The following is a 19,722-nucleotide window of genomic DNA, read 5'->3' on the forward strand; positions in this document are numbered from 1 at the left end:
CAAGACTTCCACACAGCGAGCAGGATGAGGTCCTGGCACCATAATGGATTTAAATCACTGTCTCAATTTTGAATTTCTCACCTGCACAATTCTCATCTCATCACTGTTTGTGATAGATGGTAAGTAAATGCTCTGAGCTTTATTTCTCAGTTATTGTTTTTTTACTGCATGTTGTGGGTCATCATATCTTGTAAACAACTCATAACCTTGTGCTGTGATTGTGTTATACTTATTCTAATTGTTCATTTTGAATTTGTTCAGTTGGTGTTACAGCATCATTACCCCATGCAGCATGCAATATCTCATAATACTCTTTTAAAACATGTTTATTTCACTTATAGTTTTCATGCTAACACTTTGTTAAACGTTGAAAATACTCAGGGGAGCATACGATATGATCCCAGCCTCTATGTGTTGAGCTTGAGAGTAGTAGTTGTTTTGCATTTCAACCAGTCCATGCTTTGAATTTCAATTACAAGACGGTGAGCCTAAATCATCACTTATTGTGATCTACACATTTCCCAAAGATGAGTAGAAGAGATCTAACAACAGAGGGGGACAAGGGGGGGGGGGGGGGGGGCAGTGTGGTAAGTGGGAGTGGGAGTGGGAATAAAATCTGCAGGGGGGTTGGGTGGTAATCATGGTTAAAAGGGGGGGGGGCGGTTGCTTTGTGTGTCTTCTTATCACCACTGAAACAAACAGACAGACGCACGGGCCACATGCATCAGTCCAGAGGAGATGTCAGGTGCTGCATTTGAAGGGCCTCCAGATAGGACCACACAAAGACCCTCAGCACTGATTTGCATCAGAAAAAAAGCCCTACACGCGGTGGGAGGGGATGTGTGGTCGGATGGAGACGTGTCTCAATTTGGCAACAGGCCTGCATGGCTCTGAATCCTCTGAACTCTGCCTCAGGGGAACACTGAAAGAAACCAGTTGAGTAAAAAGACAAATCTTAGTTAGGAGGGACACCACCTGTCATGATGTCCTGAAGCATACACGGACAGTCACCGGCAATTTCTTTTTTTCCATGGTTATTATCCGAGCAGGTTGTGTTTTCGGCACTGTTGTTTTTTGGGGTTTGTTTTTAGGATTACAGAGAAACTATTGGACGGATTTCCATGAAACCTGGTGGAAGGGTGTGGTATCGGTCAGGGAAATATTTTTGATTTGATGCAGATACAAATAAAAATCTGGATCAAGTGAGTTCAAATGTAAAAGGGACTGTTGGGCCTTGGTGGAGATTTATGTGATCCCCTGACTGCAATTCCAGTTTGTATGTCAACACAATTACACACAAACATCTGAGCAGATTTCAATGAGACTTGGTGGAAGGCCAGAAAAGAACCTTCTAAACTTGGTGTGGATCCGGGTCGATTCAGGGCTTATTTTACATGTGGCATTTTTTAACACCTTCACTATTTTCCCTGGGAATAATTAATTGATCTGGGGGGGGAAATCAGGCATGTTGAGGGGACTGATATATATCTAAGTGTGTGAAATTGGATTTAAGGGGACTGTTGGGCCTTGGCGGAGATAAGCCAATTCTAGTTTCTTCTCAGAATCAATGTATCAGAGTCTGGAAGATAAACTGCTGCAACATGTACATCTAATCTGTTCCGACTTCATTGGCTGATCCTTGATATGGACATATGGTCAGAGCAGCGCCGCTGATGCCCATGATGATATCCATCACACCCCCGGGGCACTCGGCCGATACCTGAGTCACGCTGAGTCCCGGTCTAGACGAGCATAAGCTGCTCCATGCAGGAGAACGCCGCCTGCTGTCTGGCAAACTGATTGACCTCCGCCACTGACAGAAGACAGAGCCTGAGAGGGTGAAGATGAAGGACCGAGTGTGATTGTGCTCTTCTCTGTCTTTACAATCTGCACTCGGCCTGATTGGACTCTTGATGGATGATTACCGCGGGTGATTACCGGAATATCTTAGTCGTGGCTACTTGTGTGGCCCACAGCTTCGTAATTAAGTCAAAAACCCATCAAGAAAAACATACTTACACACGTACTCTCTCTTTATCGGTCCAATTTCCCGTCATCGCTTTCAAGGCTTTAAAAGTGTGGTGCAGAGATTATCGTGCAATGGAGGAAACACTTGTGCAGATGGATCCTGCCTACGCGTCTCCTCATACACAGTCCATGGATGACGTGGATCGTCGCCTCTGAGCCGGCTCCCATTTGTTCTGCATGGAGAATGGCAATTTCTAAATGTCTTGATTTGTCTCTGATATTTTCTCCCAAATGTAGCAGCTGCAGGGGGTCGAAACGGAAGTGATGTGTGATTTTAGAGGAAAGAAGACTTGAAGGAAATAAAGAAACCATCATAGGGTTGAGGGTTTTTGAGAAATTAGAAAGTTAGACTGTTTAACCTTTTTAATTTTGCCTGAATATGAATTAAATATACAATATTAGGAGAATGGGAAAATCAGGAAGTCTTGAAAGTATTTGCCTAAACCACTGCAGTAGTTTTTTGAGATTTAAAATTATTATCTGCCAAGATTATGCCTGAAGTGGTGCGCCCATGAGATCCGGTTTGTAAAAGCTTTCATAAAAAGTTCATGAAGCTACTCGTGATTAACAAACATCTACTTTTATAAGGCAGGTTTGATTGAGTCTAACTTTAATGTGACACCTTTATTCTTCTTTAAAATGTGGATCTGGTGGGTTAACTATTTATCTATTATATCAGTTTACTGACTGTTCCCGACTCTCATTTGAATGAAAGAAATAACATTATAATAGTGGGATAAGGTTTACATTGAAATGACTAAAAACACTAAATGAACATACAGTAGTGTGTGTTTTGACTTAAAGGAGGTTAATATAAGAAACTTTTAATTTATTTGTAAATAGAAAACAAGTCATGCAGAGTTGAGAACATTTACATTTCATCCATCCACTCTGGACACGATCACATCCTGCTGATTGAAACACAAAGCTGAAGGAGAAGACTGAAATGTGACATCTCTGTGCTTCATATCTCTTCAGCAATTTATCTATTTCTATGGAATCAGATCGAATGATGAGGCCAAACAGTGCAATTAGTCACCATGGCAACCAGGCGTAGCGCCTTGAGAGGCCATTAAACTCAAGTCTTTTCCTGACGACGTCTCAACTCAAGTGTTTTTTATTTATTTATTTCTAACAAGAGATGAAGGAGCTTCATTATCAAAGCCCGTCTGCTCCATTGGTTTATGAAAAATGCAAACGTTACGTTGTACACGAGTAAATTGAGTCGTTGAAGGAGCTGTTCAGATTGTGTTTTTGCCATCAGCTGTATTCTAAATACAACCAGAAGCATTTTGCTCTGAGTCACTGATGCACCTTCTGTTGTAAATCTTTCTGCTCCACGACCAAAACAACCAATATGAGAAGCATCATATTACAAAATATTCCCATCAAGACGACTGGGAATAGGGATTTGTTTGTTTGTTGATATCAATTTATAAATATGATATTTTCATAGGTGCGTCTCCTGACAGGCCGCCTCAACCTGTGGACCGGTGCTCTCCTAACCCGTGCCAGAACCGGGCCTTATGCAGGAGCCGCCGGGGGGGCTACTCGTGCTTCTGCGTGCCGGGGTTCCAGGGCTCTCACTGTCACATTGATGTGAACGAGTGTGTGTCTCAGCCCTGCAGGAACGGAGCCACCTGTGTGGACAGAGTGGGACGGTTCTCCTGCCTGTGTCCTCCTGGGTTCACTGGTGAGTGGAGCTGTGCTGAGCACGAGCATCTTAGAAGTGAGATGTCCCTCAAACAGCTTTGTTATTTATATTTCTTGGATTATTTTCAAATAGAATTAACTGTAGTTGGATACTTATATGTGTCTAAGCTCAGTTGCAGATGGATTTAAAAACTGTGGTGAAACATGGATCCTCATAGCGGTGAAGGGATAGATGCTTTATTGTGTACTGTTTTTTTTGGGGGGGGGGGGGGGTTATCTCAGAGTGGCAAACATCTGCAGATCTTTGTTGCAGGATGAAAAGACACATGATCACAGACAGTCCACACAAACAGCTCCATTGCACTTCAGTCCATGTGTCGTATGCTCCCGCCCTCTGGCATCTGTCTTCCTTTGATGTCCACAGGGGCCACTTGCGAGCTCCAGATTGATGAGTGTCAATCACAGCCATGCCTCGGCGGGGGCAGTTGCCACGGCGACGCGGGTGGCTTCACTTGCACCTGCCCGTCCGGTTTCCAAGGACACCGCTGCCAGAACGGGGCCCCGTGTGTAGAGGGGGGGAACGGGTGAGTGGCCCCCGAGGACACGTCCTGCCAAGATTAGACAAGCTCAGCTATTCATACGTTCATGCATCGGTTTCTCATCATGAACGCACACTAAGGGAAATCCTGTCTTCTCGTGTGATGGTGTCAGATACAGATGTGACTGCTCTCACTCAGGCTTCACAGGCCCTCACTGTGAGACACCACCCCCGCCCTGCCTCTCCCAACCCTGCTTCAACAGCGCCACCTGCAGGGACGAGCTGGGTAGCTACACCTGCGACTGCTGGCCAGGTGAATGAAACAAAGACAAAGTTTATAGAAGGAGGATGAGGATGGAGAGATATGAGTGACAGATGAGAAATGTATAATAAGACATAATATGAATAAGAAACCATTATCTGCTAGAGCAACATACAGATTATCATACACACACTGCAGCATCAGGTTGTTACTACTGTGTGTGTTTGTAGAATCTGTATCTATATGCAAGGGAACTCTAGATCTAATACATTATTATTATCTGTCTCCTCATTTCAGGCTTCGAGGGACGTCAGTGTGAGACGGACATCAGTGAGTGCAGCAGCGGCCCCTGCCTGCACGGAGGCCACTGCATCGAGAGGTCGTGGCAGGTCCTGCACGGCAGCGAGCCTCTGCTGCCCGAGCGCTACGACCCGCAGCACGCCGCAGGCTACATCTGCAGCTGTCCTCCAGGAACAACAGGTACTCTATTCACGGTCCTCAGCTGAATGAATTATACACACACCTCTAGTGAGGGAAACAGGAGGTCGTTTCAAGGAGCCGCATTCCACAGAACGTAGGGACTTGTGTGATATAATGATATAAGTTTATAATAAAAATCACCAGAGACATTTGGTGAATTCAAATTAAAAAAATGTGCTTCTTAGAATATATATTTCTTTCTTTTACAACATATATCATTTACATAATACATTACTCTTGTCATGCAGACAAGGTTGAGTTGTACTTATTCTGCTTTGATTGAATAATCACAGACAGCGACCGCCCCTCTGTGTTTATACAATGCATCGCACCAATATGCAGAAACAATCTTCTAAGTATCCAGCCACATGCAGAAAACACAAATGCACAAATATCTTGTATACAATCATTAAACAATGATTAATAAAGTTGTATTGTATTGTAAATAACAGGTAACAAAGAATAATACATAGAAACCTACACAATAGGTGGCTTATCGTTAAATGTCCATAATCAGCATGTAAAAGATGCTGTGGAGTCTGTTGTTGTGAACTGACCCTTTAAAGGCAATATCAGTCAGCTTTTTATTATTATAGCGCCCCCCAGTGGGAGGATGAGAAACAGACACTGGGGCAGACAGCAACTTGTTCTATAAACTGCATTTATATTTTCAAGAGGATTTTCTCACTGTTTTCTTAACAAAAGCTTCACAATAATATGAAATATTTGACAATGACACAACTGCATTTTGCCCTTCTTATAGTTGTGTGACGAGAAATGTGTGAGTGCAAATCAGCCAATGTTTATAGACGGTCTGCAGATATGTCATTAACAATATTCCACATGACAACATCCACATTATATGAGTCCATGATCTGGTAGCGCAGGTAAGACTGTGAGCTGCTGCCTGCTGAGGGTTGTGTTCTAAAAATGTGACCCTGCCAGTTGCAGTGGCACGGACTCAGTGAGGTAGCCAAATAGCATTAGTTTAATCCCCAGGATCTGGCTTTGCTGGTCTCCTGACCGGAGCTGCTCAGCTCGGTGTGGTTGTGGAGAAGGAGACGCGGAGCCGACCGGGACACAAACAAACTAATATGATGCACTCAGACAAGTTCGGGGTTATTCTGGGGGGGGAAGTGACGGCATGATGTGGACACCTGCAACATGGATCTGGGCGATTTTGTTGCTTGGAACAGGTAACATCTAATTGGCTTTTTTGTATATGTAATAGTGGTATTGCATAATGAGAATTTAATGAATCTTTTCTTTTTAACTTTTCATACAAACTCAAACTGACCGTGACTGGTGAACTCACATCGGGGAAATACTTTTGCTTGCATGACAATTGAATAAAGAGTAATTAGTTACCTTTACAGCAGAATAACTCACAACAGACCACAGTTCATCTTCAGAAGTTGTGCAAGTGCCTGAGAATTTTATTTCTGCGATGATGTTTTATATTTGCTTCACAACTGAATCAGTGTCTTCACTTGATAGAAACCACAGGCTACAGGTGACGTTGTTGTATTTCTTGCTCTGACAGGTTCCCTCTGTCAGGAGGTGGTAAACCAGTGTGATCCCAGTCCCTGTCAGAATGGGGGCAGGTGTGAAGGCCTCGTCGGAGGCTACAGTTGCCACTGCCTCAAACAGAGTGATGGTGGAGTTCTCTATGGAGGCCTGAACTGTGATGTGAGGCTGGTGGGCTGTGAGGGACACGAATGCCTGAATCAAGGCTCCTGCTCTCCTTTCCTGATCAACGGGACTCACGGCTACGACTGCTCCTGCTCGGCCGGGTTCACCGGACACCTCTGCAGCACCCCCACCACATTCTCCTTCGAGCGCAGGGGCTACCTGCTGCTCCACAGCCCTCTGGTGGAGGCAGAGTTCTCTTGCAAAATCACCCTGAGCTTCAAGACTCTGCTGCCCACTGCTTTGTTGTTCCAGCGGAGCAACAGGGGCCTGCTGCTGAGCCTGGAGCTGGAGGGGGGGCAGCTCGGTCTCACCCTGAGGAGGGAGGCCTCTGCTGGGGCTGAGGCAGAGAGCCCACCCCAGGCCCTGGAGCTTCCGTTCAATGTCACAGATGGAGAGTGGCATTCTGTAGAGGCCGTGCTGGAAAACTGGGTGCTGAGCCTGAAACTTTTGCATGATGCTGGGAGCTGTGGGAGCGAGGCCTGTCACAGGGTGGCCTCAGTCAGGCCGAGCACCCTGGCTGGAGCGATGTGGAACACATTTATCGGAGGAGCGCCTCAGGACCAGCACGACCCCCGTGAGGACGCTCCACTTCCAGGATTTATCGGCTGCATGCGGGACGTGTTTGTCGACTGGCAGCTCGTGGTCCCTGAGGAGTGGCTGAGCGACTCGGCTGTTAACGTGTCCCCCGGCTGCAGCCACAGGGACCGCTGCCTGGATGTGCCTTGTCAAAACCGAGGACAGTGTGTCAACCTGTGGCAGAGCTACCAGTGCTGGTGTCCGAGGCCTTATGAGGGGCAGGACTGCGAGGAGGGTACGTCTGCATCTGTAGATCCGTCAGCAGCATCACACTTCACCGTGCAATCATTAAAGGACATTTCTGATATTTCCACCACGCTCACATTCAAGCAGTGTGTAGTTTCATTGAGGTCAGAGAGAAATACTGAGTCACTCTGACCAAATTTCTTATCCTGGTATAACATCCTTGATGTGTAAATAGACAGGAGCAGAGATGAGGCCAATTAAAAGCCACAGTGAAGGAGAGAGGAGCAGATCCTCTTATCTGACGCACAGGATTAAGGATATAAGGGATTCTATTTTGGAAGAACACAGACGTAAGGAAGGAGAGTAAACAGCATCACTGAGCCGCGGAGAACTGACCGTCAGAGAGATTTGATGAACGGGGGAACAAAATATTAGCATTTATCAACTAAAAGTATTACAAAAATCCCTGAAGATATCTAAATTCTAAGTTTTCCTCTGAGGATATGTCTAACCTCTTGAGTCTGGCCAAGGAGATTCATTGGCCGCAGTGTCTGATGGGATATTTGCACACACGGAAATGCACACGGCGCACACACAGTATCCACATTACGCAGCGTGTGGTATTGTCTGTGTGACCTCTCTGTGTGTGTCCTCCCTGTGTGTGTCTTCCCTGTGTGTGTCCTCTGTGTGTGTGTCCTCGGTGCTGTGTCTGTCTCATCAGCTGACCCAAGCACAGGAGAAAGTGCTGACAGGGGACACGGTGCATGAGGGCTGGTGGCTGGTGGCTGTTCTCGTTTGAGCCTCGACTCAAAGTGCTCTGACGACTAGTCCCCTCAGTTAGCTTAAAACTCTGCTAACACCCGAATCACAATGGAAAAGAAGATAAAATAAGATAATCCATTATTAGAAATCGAAATTTGCAATATTTAATCATAATTAATTAAATCTTGAACATTAAAACAAGGTTTGTTTTATTAAATTAACCAAAATGATGCATCTGTATCTATATTTAGAGACAGTTCTGTTGAATCCTCTGCAGCTGCCACAGGTTCCGTTCTGACATTCTGCTGCGTGTCTCTGCCCCTTTCAAATTTAGTCTTTCTTGTAAATAAAAGCTAAATTGTCCCAAATATGATTTTTAAAAAGAAAGACAAGCTTAATCTCTTCTTGTAATTGTTGGTTGCATGAACTCCAGCTGTCTTTTTGTCTTTCTTTGTATTTTTACTTCCCTTTTATCTTAGTTTTCATGACAGGAAGTGCAAATAAATGACAATCCTTGAGCTTCTAAAACCACATTTGTCATCAGTGATGAATCTCATAACTCATACTGGCAAAGCTGAAAAGTTTTGAAGATGTATTTTCCAACCTTGTCTCATCTCGATCAACTTTTCCCTCTTTCTGTAGAGCATGTGCCCGCACGCTTTGGGAATGAAGACTCTCACAGTTATGCCGTGTTCAATGTCACAGACGACCTGGTTCAGGACCTCTCCATCTCTCTCTTCCTCCGTACGCGAAGGCCCAACGGACTCCTCCTGGTGCTCGCCAACGACAGCAGCCAGTACCTGCAGATGTGGCTGGAGGACGGCAAGGTCACGGTTCAGGTCAATGACCTGGAGAGTGTGAGGGCGGAGAGCGCGGTGGACGACGGGGAGGTCCACTTTGTGAGTGTGGAGGTGGTGGAGGGTCGTATGACTCTGTACGTAGCAGCTCAGAAACAGGGGGAGGTGGAGATCAGGACGCTCAGTGTGCAGGCCGGAGACACCGTGCATGTGGGAGGGCTGCTGGAGAAGAAGAGCACCTCAGTGTTCGGTGGATATTTTAAAGGATGTATTCAGGACCTGAGGATCAACGACAGCAGGCTGCAGTTCTTTGGGTTGGACACCTCAGTGAGATCTTACCCTCTGGAGCTCATGGAGAATGTGACCAGCGGGTGCTCAGGGGACAACGCCTGCAGTGTGAGTAAAGACACATCGACACTGTGTATGTGTGTGTCATAGATAACACATTTTGATAAATAATTCACTGTATCTTTAAAACAAGTAAATAACTACAGCACTTACAGTACAACCGTTTTTTTTAGAAAACACATATCTAGTGCAATGCGTCTATTAGACTTTATGCAGGATTTGATTATAACTGAACCTCAATATGATTTTGTTCTCATCTGCAGAAGAATCCTTGTCTGAACGGGGGAATGTGCTACTCCATGTGGGATGACTTTACCTGCACCTGCCCACCCAGCACAGCAGGTCGGCGCTGTGAGGAGGTCAGGTGGTGCGAGCTGTCCCCTTGTCCCATGGACTCAGAGTGCAGGATGTTGAACCAGGGCTACGAATGTGAGTGGAGTCAGAATGAACCCGTCTGTCTGGGTGAATGTCTTAAATCAATCAAGTGATCAGGGCACAAAATCATAGAATTAAAAAAAAAGGACTAAACATTTAGTTTAGTCGGATAAAGATGTTTGTGTATTTGCTCATTGTTGAGTAGGCCTCCGTGTAACACACACTTGGTTACACAGCGGCCTCACTCTGGGCACATGGTAAAGTGGACGTGCTCCGTAAAGCAGGATTGGCCTGAGGCCAGCTTATCCCTTTTTTTTGTTGGGATTAGTGATGATTTACTGTGTCACCCGTCTGTCCTGTAAGCTTCCCACGTTCAGTGATTAACTCATCGAGGAGCCAATAACCTGCTTCCTACAGGTTTTCTGACCTCTATCGTTGCCTAAAAGGATTTTACTGTTATCAAACAAGCAAATGTCCAACTTAAAGGGATAGTTCACCGAAAGCTGTGTACGGTGAGAAGATAATGAGTGTATTTTCATTTTTTTTACCCCTTTAACTGTTCATCATCTAAATTTGTTGTATTCTGACACTTTTAATGGTCCAACAAAGCAAGTGTGTACATGTGTCAACAATTAAGTCTGAGGTCCCTTCATATAAACATTGGTTGACTGATTTGACAGACACCTTGCATTTGGAGAGAATTCGATTTATTCTGAAAGACAAGTTGAGGGATTTTGATAAAATCTGGCTACCTTTGGTCTCTCATCTCGAAAGAGAATCTGATTGAGTCCCTATGGATGCACTCCGTCTTGTCCTTTTTGTTTCATCTGTTTTGTTGATGCAGGGCATTGCTTGTTCACTTGCTATTCTTTTTTGTCATTAGTCTTTTTTTTTTGTCAGGGACTACTTTTTCACCTTCTGTAAAAACAAAGGAAACATAACTGTCGACTGTTAATTTCTCTGCTATGTGATTGGTTTCCCAATAAACATATTTGAAACAATTAAGTTTGACAAATATTAACATCACCTCCTGATCTCTCAGGCTATTCCAATGCGACCTTCCTGAATGACAGCACGGTGCTGTCATTCAGGGGAAACGGACAGATATCACGCAACCTGACCAACCTCTCGCTGAATCTGCGCACGAGGAGGCGCAACACGGCCGTCCTGCACGCGGAGAAGGGCTCTGCATTCCTCACAGTCTCTGTTCAGGATGGTTTCCTCTTCATGGAGCTGCAGAGTGCCACCGCTGTGGACGCCAGTGAGGAGGAGGCCTCGTCTACAGTCAGCATCAGCAGCCAGAGGAGTGTCAGTGATGGAGAGTGGCACAGTGTCCAGGTGTTCATGGCGACACCCTGGGCGCACACCTCCCGGTGGACTCTAGTGCTGGATGAGGAAATAGAGGCGGCCAGCACTTCCAGGAGCCGAGGAGGCAACCTGGACTTCCTAAAGCAGGGGGTGGACATCTTCCTGGGGGGCCTGTCTCCTGATTCCGGCTGGTCCCTGGCTGGGTGTCTGGGCACCGTGGAGCTGGGTGGCATCGCCCTGTCTTACTTCAGCTCCTCCGACGTGAACTTCCCACGGCTGCAGGAGGAGCAGTTCATCCAGACATCTCTACACTCACCGGTCCTGGGCTGCAGCGGGGGCCCGGTGTGCCGGCCCAACCCCTGCCTGAACGGGGGGGAGTGCCAGGACCACTTCAACACCTACAACTGCAGCTGTGCCGACGGCTGGGCCGGGAGGCGCTGCGACTTCTTCACCGACACCTGCGCTACCGGTCCCTGTGTGCACGGCAACTGCAGCGTGACAGGACAGGCCTACGAGTGCACCTGCGAGTTTGGCTACGCCGGAGTGGACTGTGAAGAGGAGGTGGACATATGTGAGCACCACCTGTGTGCACACGGGGGCACCTGTCTGCACGGGCCGGACAGATACGCCTGCCTCTGCCCTGAGAACTACACGGGACCCCTCTGCAAGTAAGTGCTTTCTGGATACAGGTAAAAAGATGACTTACATGGTAAATAGTCTGTATTTTATAGAGTCGCACACACATTCATGCATATGTGCTACATTTTCTCCATCACACACACTGCTGGCACAGTTATTCTTGGTGGAGCCGGGAGTCGAACCCATAGATAGATATATAAAGGCTAGATGTCTCATCCGCGTTTCCGGCCAACGAAGTCGAACGTCCGCACATGGCGGCCATCTTGTGTCAGACGGTTCGCTCACCCATAACATTGTGTTGTAGTGGTACATGTACTTTTTAAAGAAAATAAAATAAAATAATTCTTGATGTATATTTGTAAGGGGAAATCGTGTACCTATTTAAGAACATTATTCAATTATTTTGAAAAGAACATAATTATTCATAAGTATGCAGTGTCATAACTACATCTTTGACTTTATAAAAAACAAATCGTTTAAAAATCGTTTGAAAATTGAACAAGTTGTGGTTATTTAAAAAGTACGTACCATTACATCACAATTTTATGGGAGGGCGAGCCTCCTGACGCAAGATGGCCGCCATGTACGGACGTTCGATTCCATTGGCCGAGACATCTAGCCTTATATATATATATCTATGGTCGAACCATTGACCTTCTTGTCAGTGAACGAGCCGTTCCTGAGCCGCCATTTATACACAGCAAAGAATAGCCTCTTTGTGGTGAGAGCAACGGGCGTAAAGCAGAAGAGGGAAACACCAACATGAACATCTCATGCCTTGAAGACGACTTTGCTCTTCAGTGAACAGTTTTGAGATTCGAGTTAGTTAGAAAACACGAAATACACAAATAAATGCTCAGGGAGAAACGACTGCACCGCGGCACAAACAAAAAGCCCTCACTGTAAATGTCTCCACACGTCTGCCTCTGTTCAGCGTTTCCCCCCCGCCTGCAGCGAGTGTCTCAGAAGCCGTGTTTCTATTCTAGTGTCAGCCGGAAAGGGCCTCAGTCTGCCGAGCCTCTCACTACACGCGGCTCTCTGGTTCAGCGACAGTTTTCTTCTCCCCCTGTCATCTACCGTTTGCCTCGGAGAACCAGCAGGGGAACGCCTCCAACCATTTATCCTGTAAACACACAGCGCCTCCTGCATTTCGCACCTCCTGCACAAGGAAAGGCTTTGCAAGTGTCTCGCTCAAGCGAGCCACCAGACAGGCTGCACGTCTCCCTTTGCTGGGAACATCTACGCTGCAAAGTTTTCATCAAAAAATGACTTCTTTTTGTTTGTCTCTCCTGTTTGTGTCTCTCTCTACCTCCATCTTCTCGGCTTTCTTCCCGCTTCCCTCCAGTGAACGCATTGAAGAGATTCCGTGGTACATTGTTATCAAAAATGTGTAAGTTCTTCTACTTTTTCTTCCGTTTCTCAGGTGTTTGTCTCCTGTTAGATATTTGTTTTGTTTTTTGGGGTTCAACAATGTGGAACAAAATGCCAAGCAAAGCTAATATTAACGCTGTGTTTCACCTGAGTGACAGCTGGAGTTCAAAACCATCGCTGGCATGTGAATGAAAACTTCACCTTCCAAAATTGTTCACTTTTGAAAAACAAAGATGTCTGTGTTTAGTCGTCGAATCAGAGAGGAATTTCAAGTTCCCTCCATTTGAAAACAGAGCTGCTGCTTTGGACAGATACAGGATAAAGGAGGAAATCGTTGTATTATGTGATTTGACCTCCTGCGACAGGTTTAATCTTATTATCCTGGTCACAACCTAAACCTCTTTGTGTCCCCTGTGGAGAACAGCAGGGAGATTCTCCTGCTTCTGTAGAAAGACGGCTGCACGCCATACAGAAATACCTCTGACTGTGTGACCTCAGATAAAACACAATGTTTTTATCCTCTGACGCGTCTGACTGTCCTTCACCAGACGACCGAAGCTTCCTGTGTCCGTGTGCGGCGATGAAACCAGGAACTACACCTGCTTCAACGGAGGCAACTGCACCGACCGAGAGCTGTCGTGTGACTGTCCGCCCGGCTTCACTGGACACCGGTAGGAAAGGAAAACACTCGGTTGTTATTAAAATGACACTCAACAGACCACCGACCCAACAGCCTCCTCATGAATCAACATTTAAATTCACTAGATCCAGATTTTTATGGATCTTCCGCCCGCTGATATTTTTCGGAACCATATTGCATCCGCTCCCCAGGTTTCATGATAATCCATCCTGTAAGTTTTACGTTATTCTTATAACAGTAGTTATCACGTGACGGAGTGGAGCCATGGTATCGAGGTCCTGCCCCCATACACGTGCTCGACCAATCACAAGTCAGTCTCAGCTGTCAATCATGACGTTTAAAAATTATCAGTGCGATAAAAAAAACACCTAAAATGACAGAAACCATCTTTGAGAAAAACATATTTGATGAGTGCTTGTTAGTTTTCATCCATGTCCCATCCACTAACATGGAGAAGACGGGGTTTTATGACCTATTCTTCAGCTGGCCAACAGGGGGTGATCAAGATGATTTGGGTTGACTTTTCGGGGAGTTGTTGTGTCGTGCATCTTTGTACACAGTCTGTGTTTTCACTCTTCTGATACACCTTCCTGCTGCTCAGCTCCTTCCACCCCCACAACCTACTCATGAACCATACGTTCAACATCGTCGATTCAACAATTGTCAGGAATCGAACGTTAAAGTATCTTTAAAAGCTCCCTCAAAAAAAAACAAATCAATCCACGTAACCATTTGCTGTGAGTGCCTCTGAGCCGCCTGTGTGTGTCTGTGTCTGCAGGTGTGAGCAGGAGGTGGACGAGTGCCAGTCCAACCCCTGTCTGAACGGAGGCTACTGCCGCAACCTCATCAACAAGTTCGTCTGCATGTGCGACATGAGCTTCGCGGGAGACTTGTGCCAGATGGACGTAAGCGACATTTACTTTTACGTGGCGCTGCTGCTGTGGCAGAACCTCTTCCAGCTGCTCTCCTACCTCATCCTCAGGCTGGACGACGAGCCCGAGATTGACTGGGGAGGAAACGACTGAGTGTGTGTGTGTGTGTTTGAACAGTATGGATGCAGAGGGGGGTTTGAAGCTCTGTCAGGTGGTTGATGGTCAGTGGTCTTCTGGTCAAAGCATTCAAGACTCCTGATCAGGAAGTTATGACCAACACACAAGATATTTTTCTATTTATTAAGTTTTTCTCTAGTTTGAAGTGCAGTTTAAAAAACGCCCACAGAGCTGTTTCTGTGCCTTAAAATGATTCGCTGGTCATCAGAAGCACTTTATTCAATATAGCTGTATATAACTCTATTTAATTTACCTATCCAAGAGGCTGTAGAGATCAAGTTTTCCTCATAAATCACATGAAAGATGAATTTGTTATTAAACTTGAACCCCACCAATTTTATGTCTGGAGAAAAAAAACTAGCGATCGTGGTCCAAAGGGAGAGATAGTCCAAATTCAATAAAGCACTTTTCGGTGAAGTGAGGTACTTTGTAAAATCTGTGTTATTTGTGATGTTTCTCTTGGAGGACGTCCTGCCAGTCGGGTCTGAACTGCATTGTGGGAGCTGCGTGTGTGAACGATCAAAAAACAATCGGGGGGGGGGGGGGGGGGGGTTGGACTGACTGACTGAGCGACTGACTGCTGAGCCTTGTTTTGTACCAAAAGGAGACGCTTCTGTCTCTGAACCTTCCCGTGTGAGGTGTCCGTTTTTGGAGCCTGAATTCTCGGCGGCTCTGCTTGAACGGTACCTGTGAGCACTGCTGTGGTCGGTGTTTGATGACGCTCAGGATCACTGCCCCCCCCCCCCCCCCCCCCCCCACTGTTTGTGTTTGTCTCTCTGTGTTGTGGCTGTGACATTGTCCCAATGATCCACGTTTGATTCACGTGACGTCTGTCTTTGTCTTTTCTTCATCATGTTCTGTCCTCGTGTTCCTGTCTCTGTCAAATAAAACTAAATCTGTCTCATCAGCCTTGATTTGTTGTTTGTCCTCTTTTCATCTCTTTCACCTCATCTTCCTTTACATGTTTCTTTTTCCATTTTTCACATTTGGTTTTCAGCTGAATGTCCTCTGGCTGATCTTTTCATTGATCGCCGTCCTCCACCAAACATAGACACTTAATCTGTCTTAACAAGATGTAGTGAGAGTAACTAACCCTGAGAATAGCTTGAGTTCATAGACACACACCCACATAGAGAGAGAGTGAAGGCAACGTGCTGCAGCCTTGAGACACCGCTGTCCATTTACCTTTGCATTTCATTATTAAGGCCGGATTTGCTCTCTACATTGTGCACACAGAAAGGATAAAGGGTAGATTGAGTGAATAAGGTCAAGTGTTTGAAAGGAGACATAATATGCTCATGTGCAGGTTCATAATTTAAATTTTGTATTACTCTAATGTTCATGAATCACATCTCTTCCCTCATTCTGTCCATTGCTGCAGCTACTCTTTTCAGCCTCTGTCTGAAACTCCTGGTTTGAGCTCCTGTCTCTTTAAGGCCCTCCTCTCGATGAAGCCCAGTCTGCTCTGATTGGTCAACTGCTCCCACCCGGTTGTGATTGGTCAATCGGCGTCCGCTCTCACATCAACCTGACTTTGTTAGGGGGCGTGTCAGACTAGGTTTTAGTTGAGCTTTATGCAAATGTCACATGACATCACAATGAACTGGAAGCATCGGAAATCACTCAACAATCACTTTATAGTGAGTTCACCATTTTGTAGTAGTGTCCGAAAGTTTTTTATACCCTATGCTTTTCACTCATTGTTTCCCACAATGCATCGGGAAAAGAGGTGCACAACCGATGGTCGCTAACCGAGCAATATGGACCATCATGCATTGCATTCGCAGCGGAGAGACGGGAGGAGAGAGAGCCGCAGGAACAGCTCGACCTGTCATATACATGTAAACGGAAGAAGAGCAGCCATCCCAGCACAAAAATCAGGAAACTAGTTTATTTTTTAATTTAAAGATGATCATTCAATATTAATATAATTCGATTTACCTTAAAGTATGAAATACTAAGTGTAAAATAAACATTTATGGGCTGATTTACCATCAGCTGACGTTGTTGTTGGTGTTCGTCATAATCCTGCGACATTGACAATGAGTGAGTGGGTGATTACTGACACAACCGAGTGTTTCAGGATGCTCTGTGTTTTCTCTGGAGGAGCAGCTCCCTTCACCTCCAAGATATTTATGCTTTTGCAGAGCTTTTACTTTGACAAAATACTATATAGCACAGCAGAGGGAAGAAACACTGCAAAGCATCATATGTCTCTTTTAAAACAACAACAACATATGAACACTCCTCATTCCTCCTATTCACACTGGCCATTAAAAACATTCTTCTTCATGTGCTTCCAAAGAGTTCCCGTCTTCTTCACGTGCAAAACCTAGTTCATCTAAGTTAATACAAGGCCCCTGCAGATTGAGTTTGTCAAGTCAAGTAGACATGGTCCAAGTCTTTTACACATAAACTTCCCTGCGGGTGTTTCCACTGACGCTGTTTCCCTCTGGAGCTGCAGTGATGTAACAGTCATAAAAACGGGGCAGTTTTTGTTCTAGAAGAATTTAACTCTGGATGGTTTCCACATGTTTTGTCCAACTTGGAAACTGAAGCCTTTAAACCTGCACAGAGCGACGGCTGGAGATTTTGTCCCTGATCACTTTCACAGAAATCTTTTAATGACAAGTATGAACAAAATGAATGTTCACACATGAAACTGTTTATATAAGAACCTGACTATAGATGCACTTGGACAAATCTAAGCTATAATAATTGTTTTTACCTCATCAGCCGACATCAATACCCAACCTCACTCATGCTGCGTCGATCCAACCTGCAGCCGGGGTTCTTTTAGAGCAGCACATTAATGCAGATGGTTTTTGATAAGATATTCTACAGTCATATATGTGTGTGACTGTCAGGTTCCCACACACGTCTGACATGCAAGAACACGCATGGCTCATACACCTGCCTTCTAGCTCCCATCTTAACGTCTGCGTGCACCTTTATGTGTGTGTGTGGGTTTGAGGGTGTGTGTGTGTCCTCTACAGGCATGGCCAGCCCTGATGGGGGGGGAGGAAATAAGAATCAGTTTTTCAGTGTCGGCACTGATGTGACTCGGCTTCTCTTGTCCGCAATGAGAGAAGCACAGAGAGAGAGAGAGAGAGAGAGAGAGAGAGAGAGAGAGAGAGAGAGAGAGAGAGAGAGAGAGAGAGAGAGAGAGAGAGAGAGAGAGAGAGAGATGTGCTTTCGCCAGCATAAAAGCAGCATCTGCCGCTGAAGTGCAGTTTCAGCAGAGAACTGGTGGCATTCACAGAAGTTCGGCCTGCTTCACAGAAACGTATGAGGGCAGCTTATCTAACACTCACACACACACACGTGCACACACACACACACACACACACACACACACACACACACACAGAGAGCAGGGTGATAGTGCTGACAGCAGGGAAGCAGAGCTGCCGTCTCCCTGTGTGGAGCTGCAGAGGCTTCAGGGCGGCCTCGCCATGCACCTTAGAGACTGGTTAGTCAGACGTCTCCGTGTCTGAGTGTGTGGCAGTCGGTGAGTGATGGCGGGTCCTGGCTGCAGGCTGCTCCGGCTCGCTGGTGTCACACTCGCTCTGGCAGCCACAGTGACAGGTAAGCACTTTCCAGGAGTCAACAAAGAACCTGTAGCGAGGGGGAGAAAGTGTAAAGTCTACAGCGTCGAGCGTGAGTGCATAAGTTATTTTTCTGCCTCAGGATATGGACGGTTGAATTTTTATTAGAATTCTCACGTTCCCACAGTGATTGCTCAGGATAAAGTTTGCTGACTTCTGAGATTTCTTCCTCACACAGCCTGGTGTAAACCTGACAGGCCGAGTAAGAGGCTTCTGGTGTGAGGCAGAATTGAAAGTGTTGTGTAGGGATGATACTCACAGCTGTTGTGCTGTTGCTTCACCTTTTCATCAGCAGCTCAGAATGTCAGCACCACCGCTCCGACCCCCACGACCCATGTAAGTGCGTCTGACGCTCGGATCTCCAGCGGCCGGTTAATGACATTAACAATCACTCACTTGCTGCACTTTGATTCGCTGTGATTCACTGGGCCTGACTGCTGGGGTCAGACAAGTGTGTGTGTGTGTGTATGTGTGTGTGTGTGTGTGTGTGTGTGTGTGTGTGGTGGGTGCAGGGCGCTGGTGTTTCTTGTTGGTGGTGGTTGAAGCTGTTGGTGTGTTTTTTCCCAGTGTGTGAATATCAAAGGGCTTCGAGTTAAAAATGTATCTTAGCAGGTTTCACAAGTTAATAAAACGCCTTCACACACTTTATGTAGAGATTCGTGTGTATGCATGTGTGTGTGTGTGTGTGTGTGTCTGTGCGTGTGTTTGAAATTTTACTTACTCTATGTCTTTGTGAGGTTAAGGGCTCATGAAGGCATTATGCTAGTGAGTGTCCTCACTAAGACAGAGGTATAAGGATATATGTGTGTGTGTGTGTGTGTGTGCGTATGGTGTTGTGGGGACCTACATCTATTTACCACAGTATCGGGACCTTCTCTCCATATGGGGACAAAGAGCAGGTCCCCATAAGGTAAATCATTCGTGTGTGTGTGTCTGAGTTCAGGTTTTGTCCACAATGAATGGAAGTCAATGCAAAGTCCTAATAAGGAAGATTTGCGAACGTGTGTTTGTGTGTATAAGCTATTTCTGGTGTGTGTGTGTGTGTGTGTGTGTGTTTTCCTTGGTGCTGTTTCCTGTGTTTGTGCCGATGGGATCATCAGGCGGCATATTGCCTGTGTGTGTGTGTGATCCTCCACAGATAGAGCGTGCTCCACACAGCTCACGGGTGGCCGCTGTGCTGGCTCCGTGTCTGATTGGCTTGGCGATAGTGGTGATGGTGGGCCTGGCACTGGCCGTAGCCAAACTGAGAAAGAGGCGGCAGACGGAGGGCAGCTTCGGTCCGCGGCATCTCGAGGCCGCCGGCGGTCACGACTCACCCGCTGAGCTGGGGAACACATCCATCAGCACGTTGGCAGCGCGCGTGGAGCGCCTGGTGTAGTGTGAAGCAGGCAGGAGAGGAGAAGTGTGTGT

The 19,722-nt window shown here is 46.1% G+C and overlaps 1 protein-coding gene across 1 annotated transcript; it reads left to right on the forward strand.

The window, feature by feature from the left end:
* Positions 1–43: 43 nt before the first annotated feature.
* Positions 44–19,690, forward strand: crb1 (crumbs cell polarity complex component 1). Its single transcript, XM_053430876.1, has 13 exons — positions 44–119; positions 3,485–3,721; positions 4,106–4,265; positions 4,393–4,532; positions 4,779–4,961; positions 6,505–7,464; positions 8,820–9,370; positions 9,586–9,751; positions 10,740–11,673; positions 12,990–13,034; positions 13,564–13,686; positions 14,434–14,560; positions 19,451–19,690. The coding sequence occupies exons 1-13, from the start codon at positions 44–46 to the stop codon at positions 19,688–19,690; spliced, it is 3,942 nt and encodes a 1,313-aa protein (XP_053286851.1).
* Positions 19,691–19,722: the final 32 nt, after the last annotated feature.

This window comes from Pleuronectes platessa, chromosome 9 (assembly GCF_947347685.1).
Source record: "Pleuronectes platessa chromosome 9, fPlePla1.1, whole genome shotgun sequence".
In the NCBI taxonomy this organism is placed as follows: Eukaryota; Metazoa; Chordata; class Actinopteri; order Pleuronectiformes; family Pleuronectidae; genus Pleuronectes; species Pleuronectes platessa.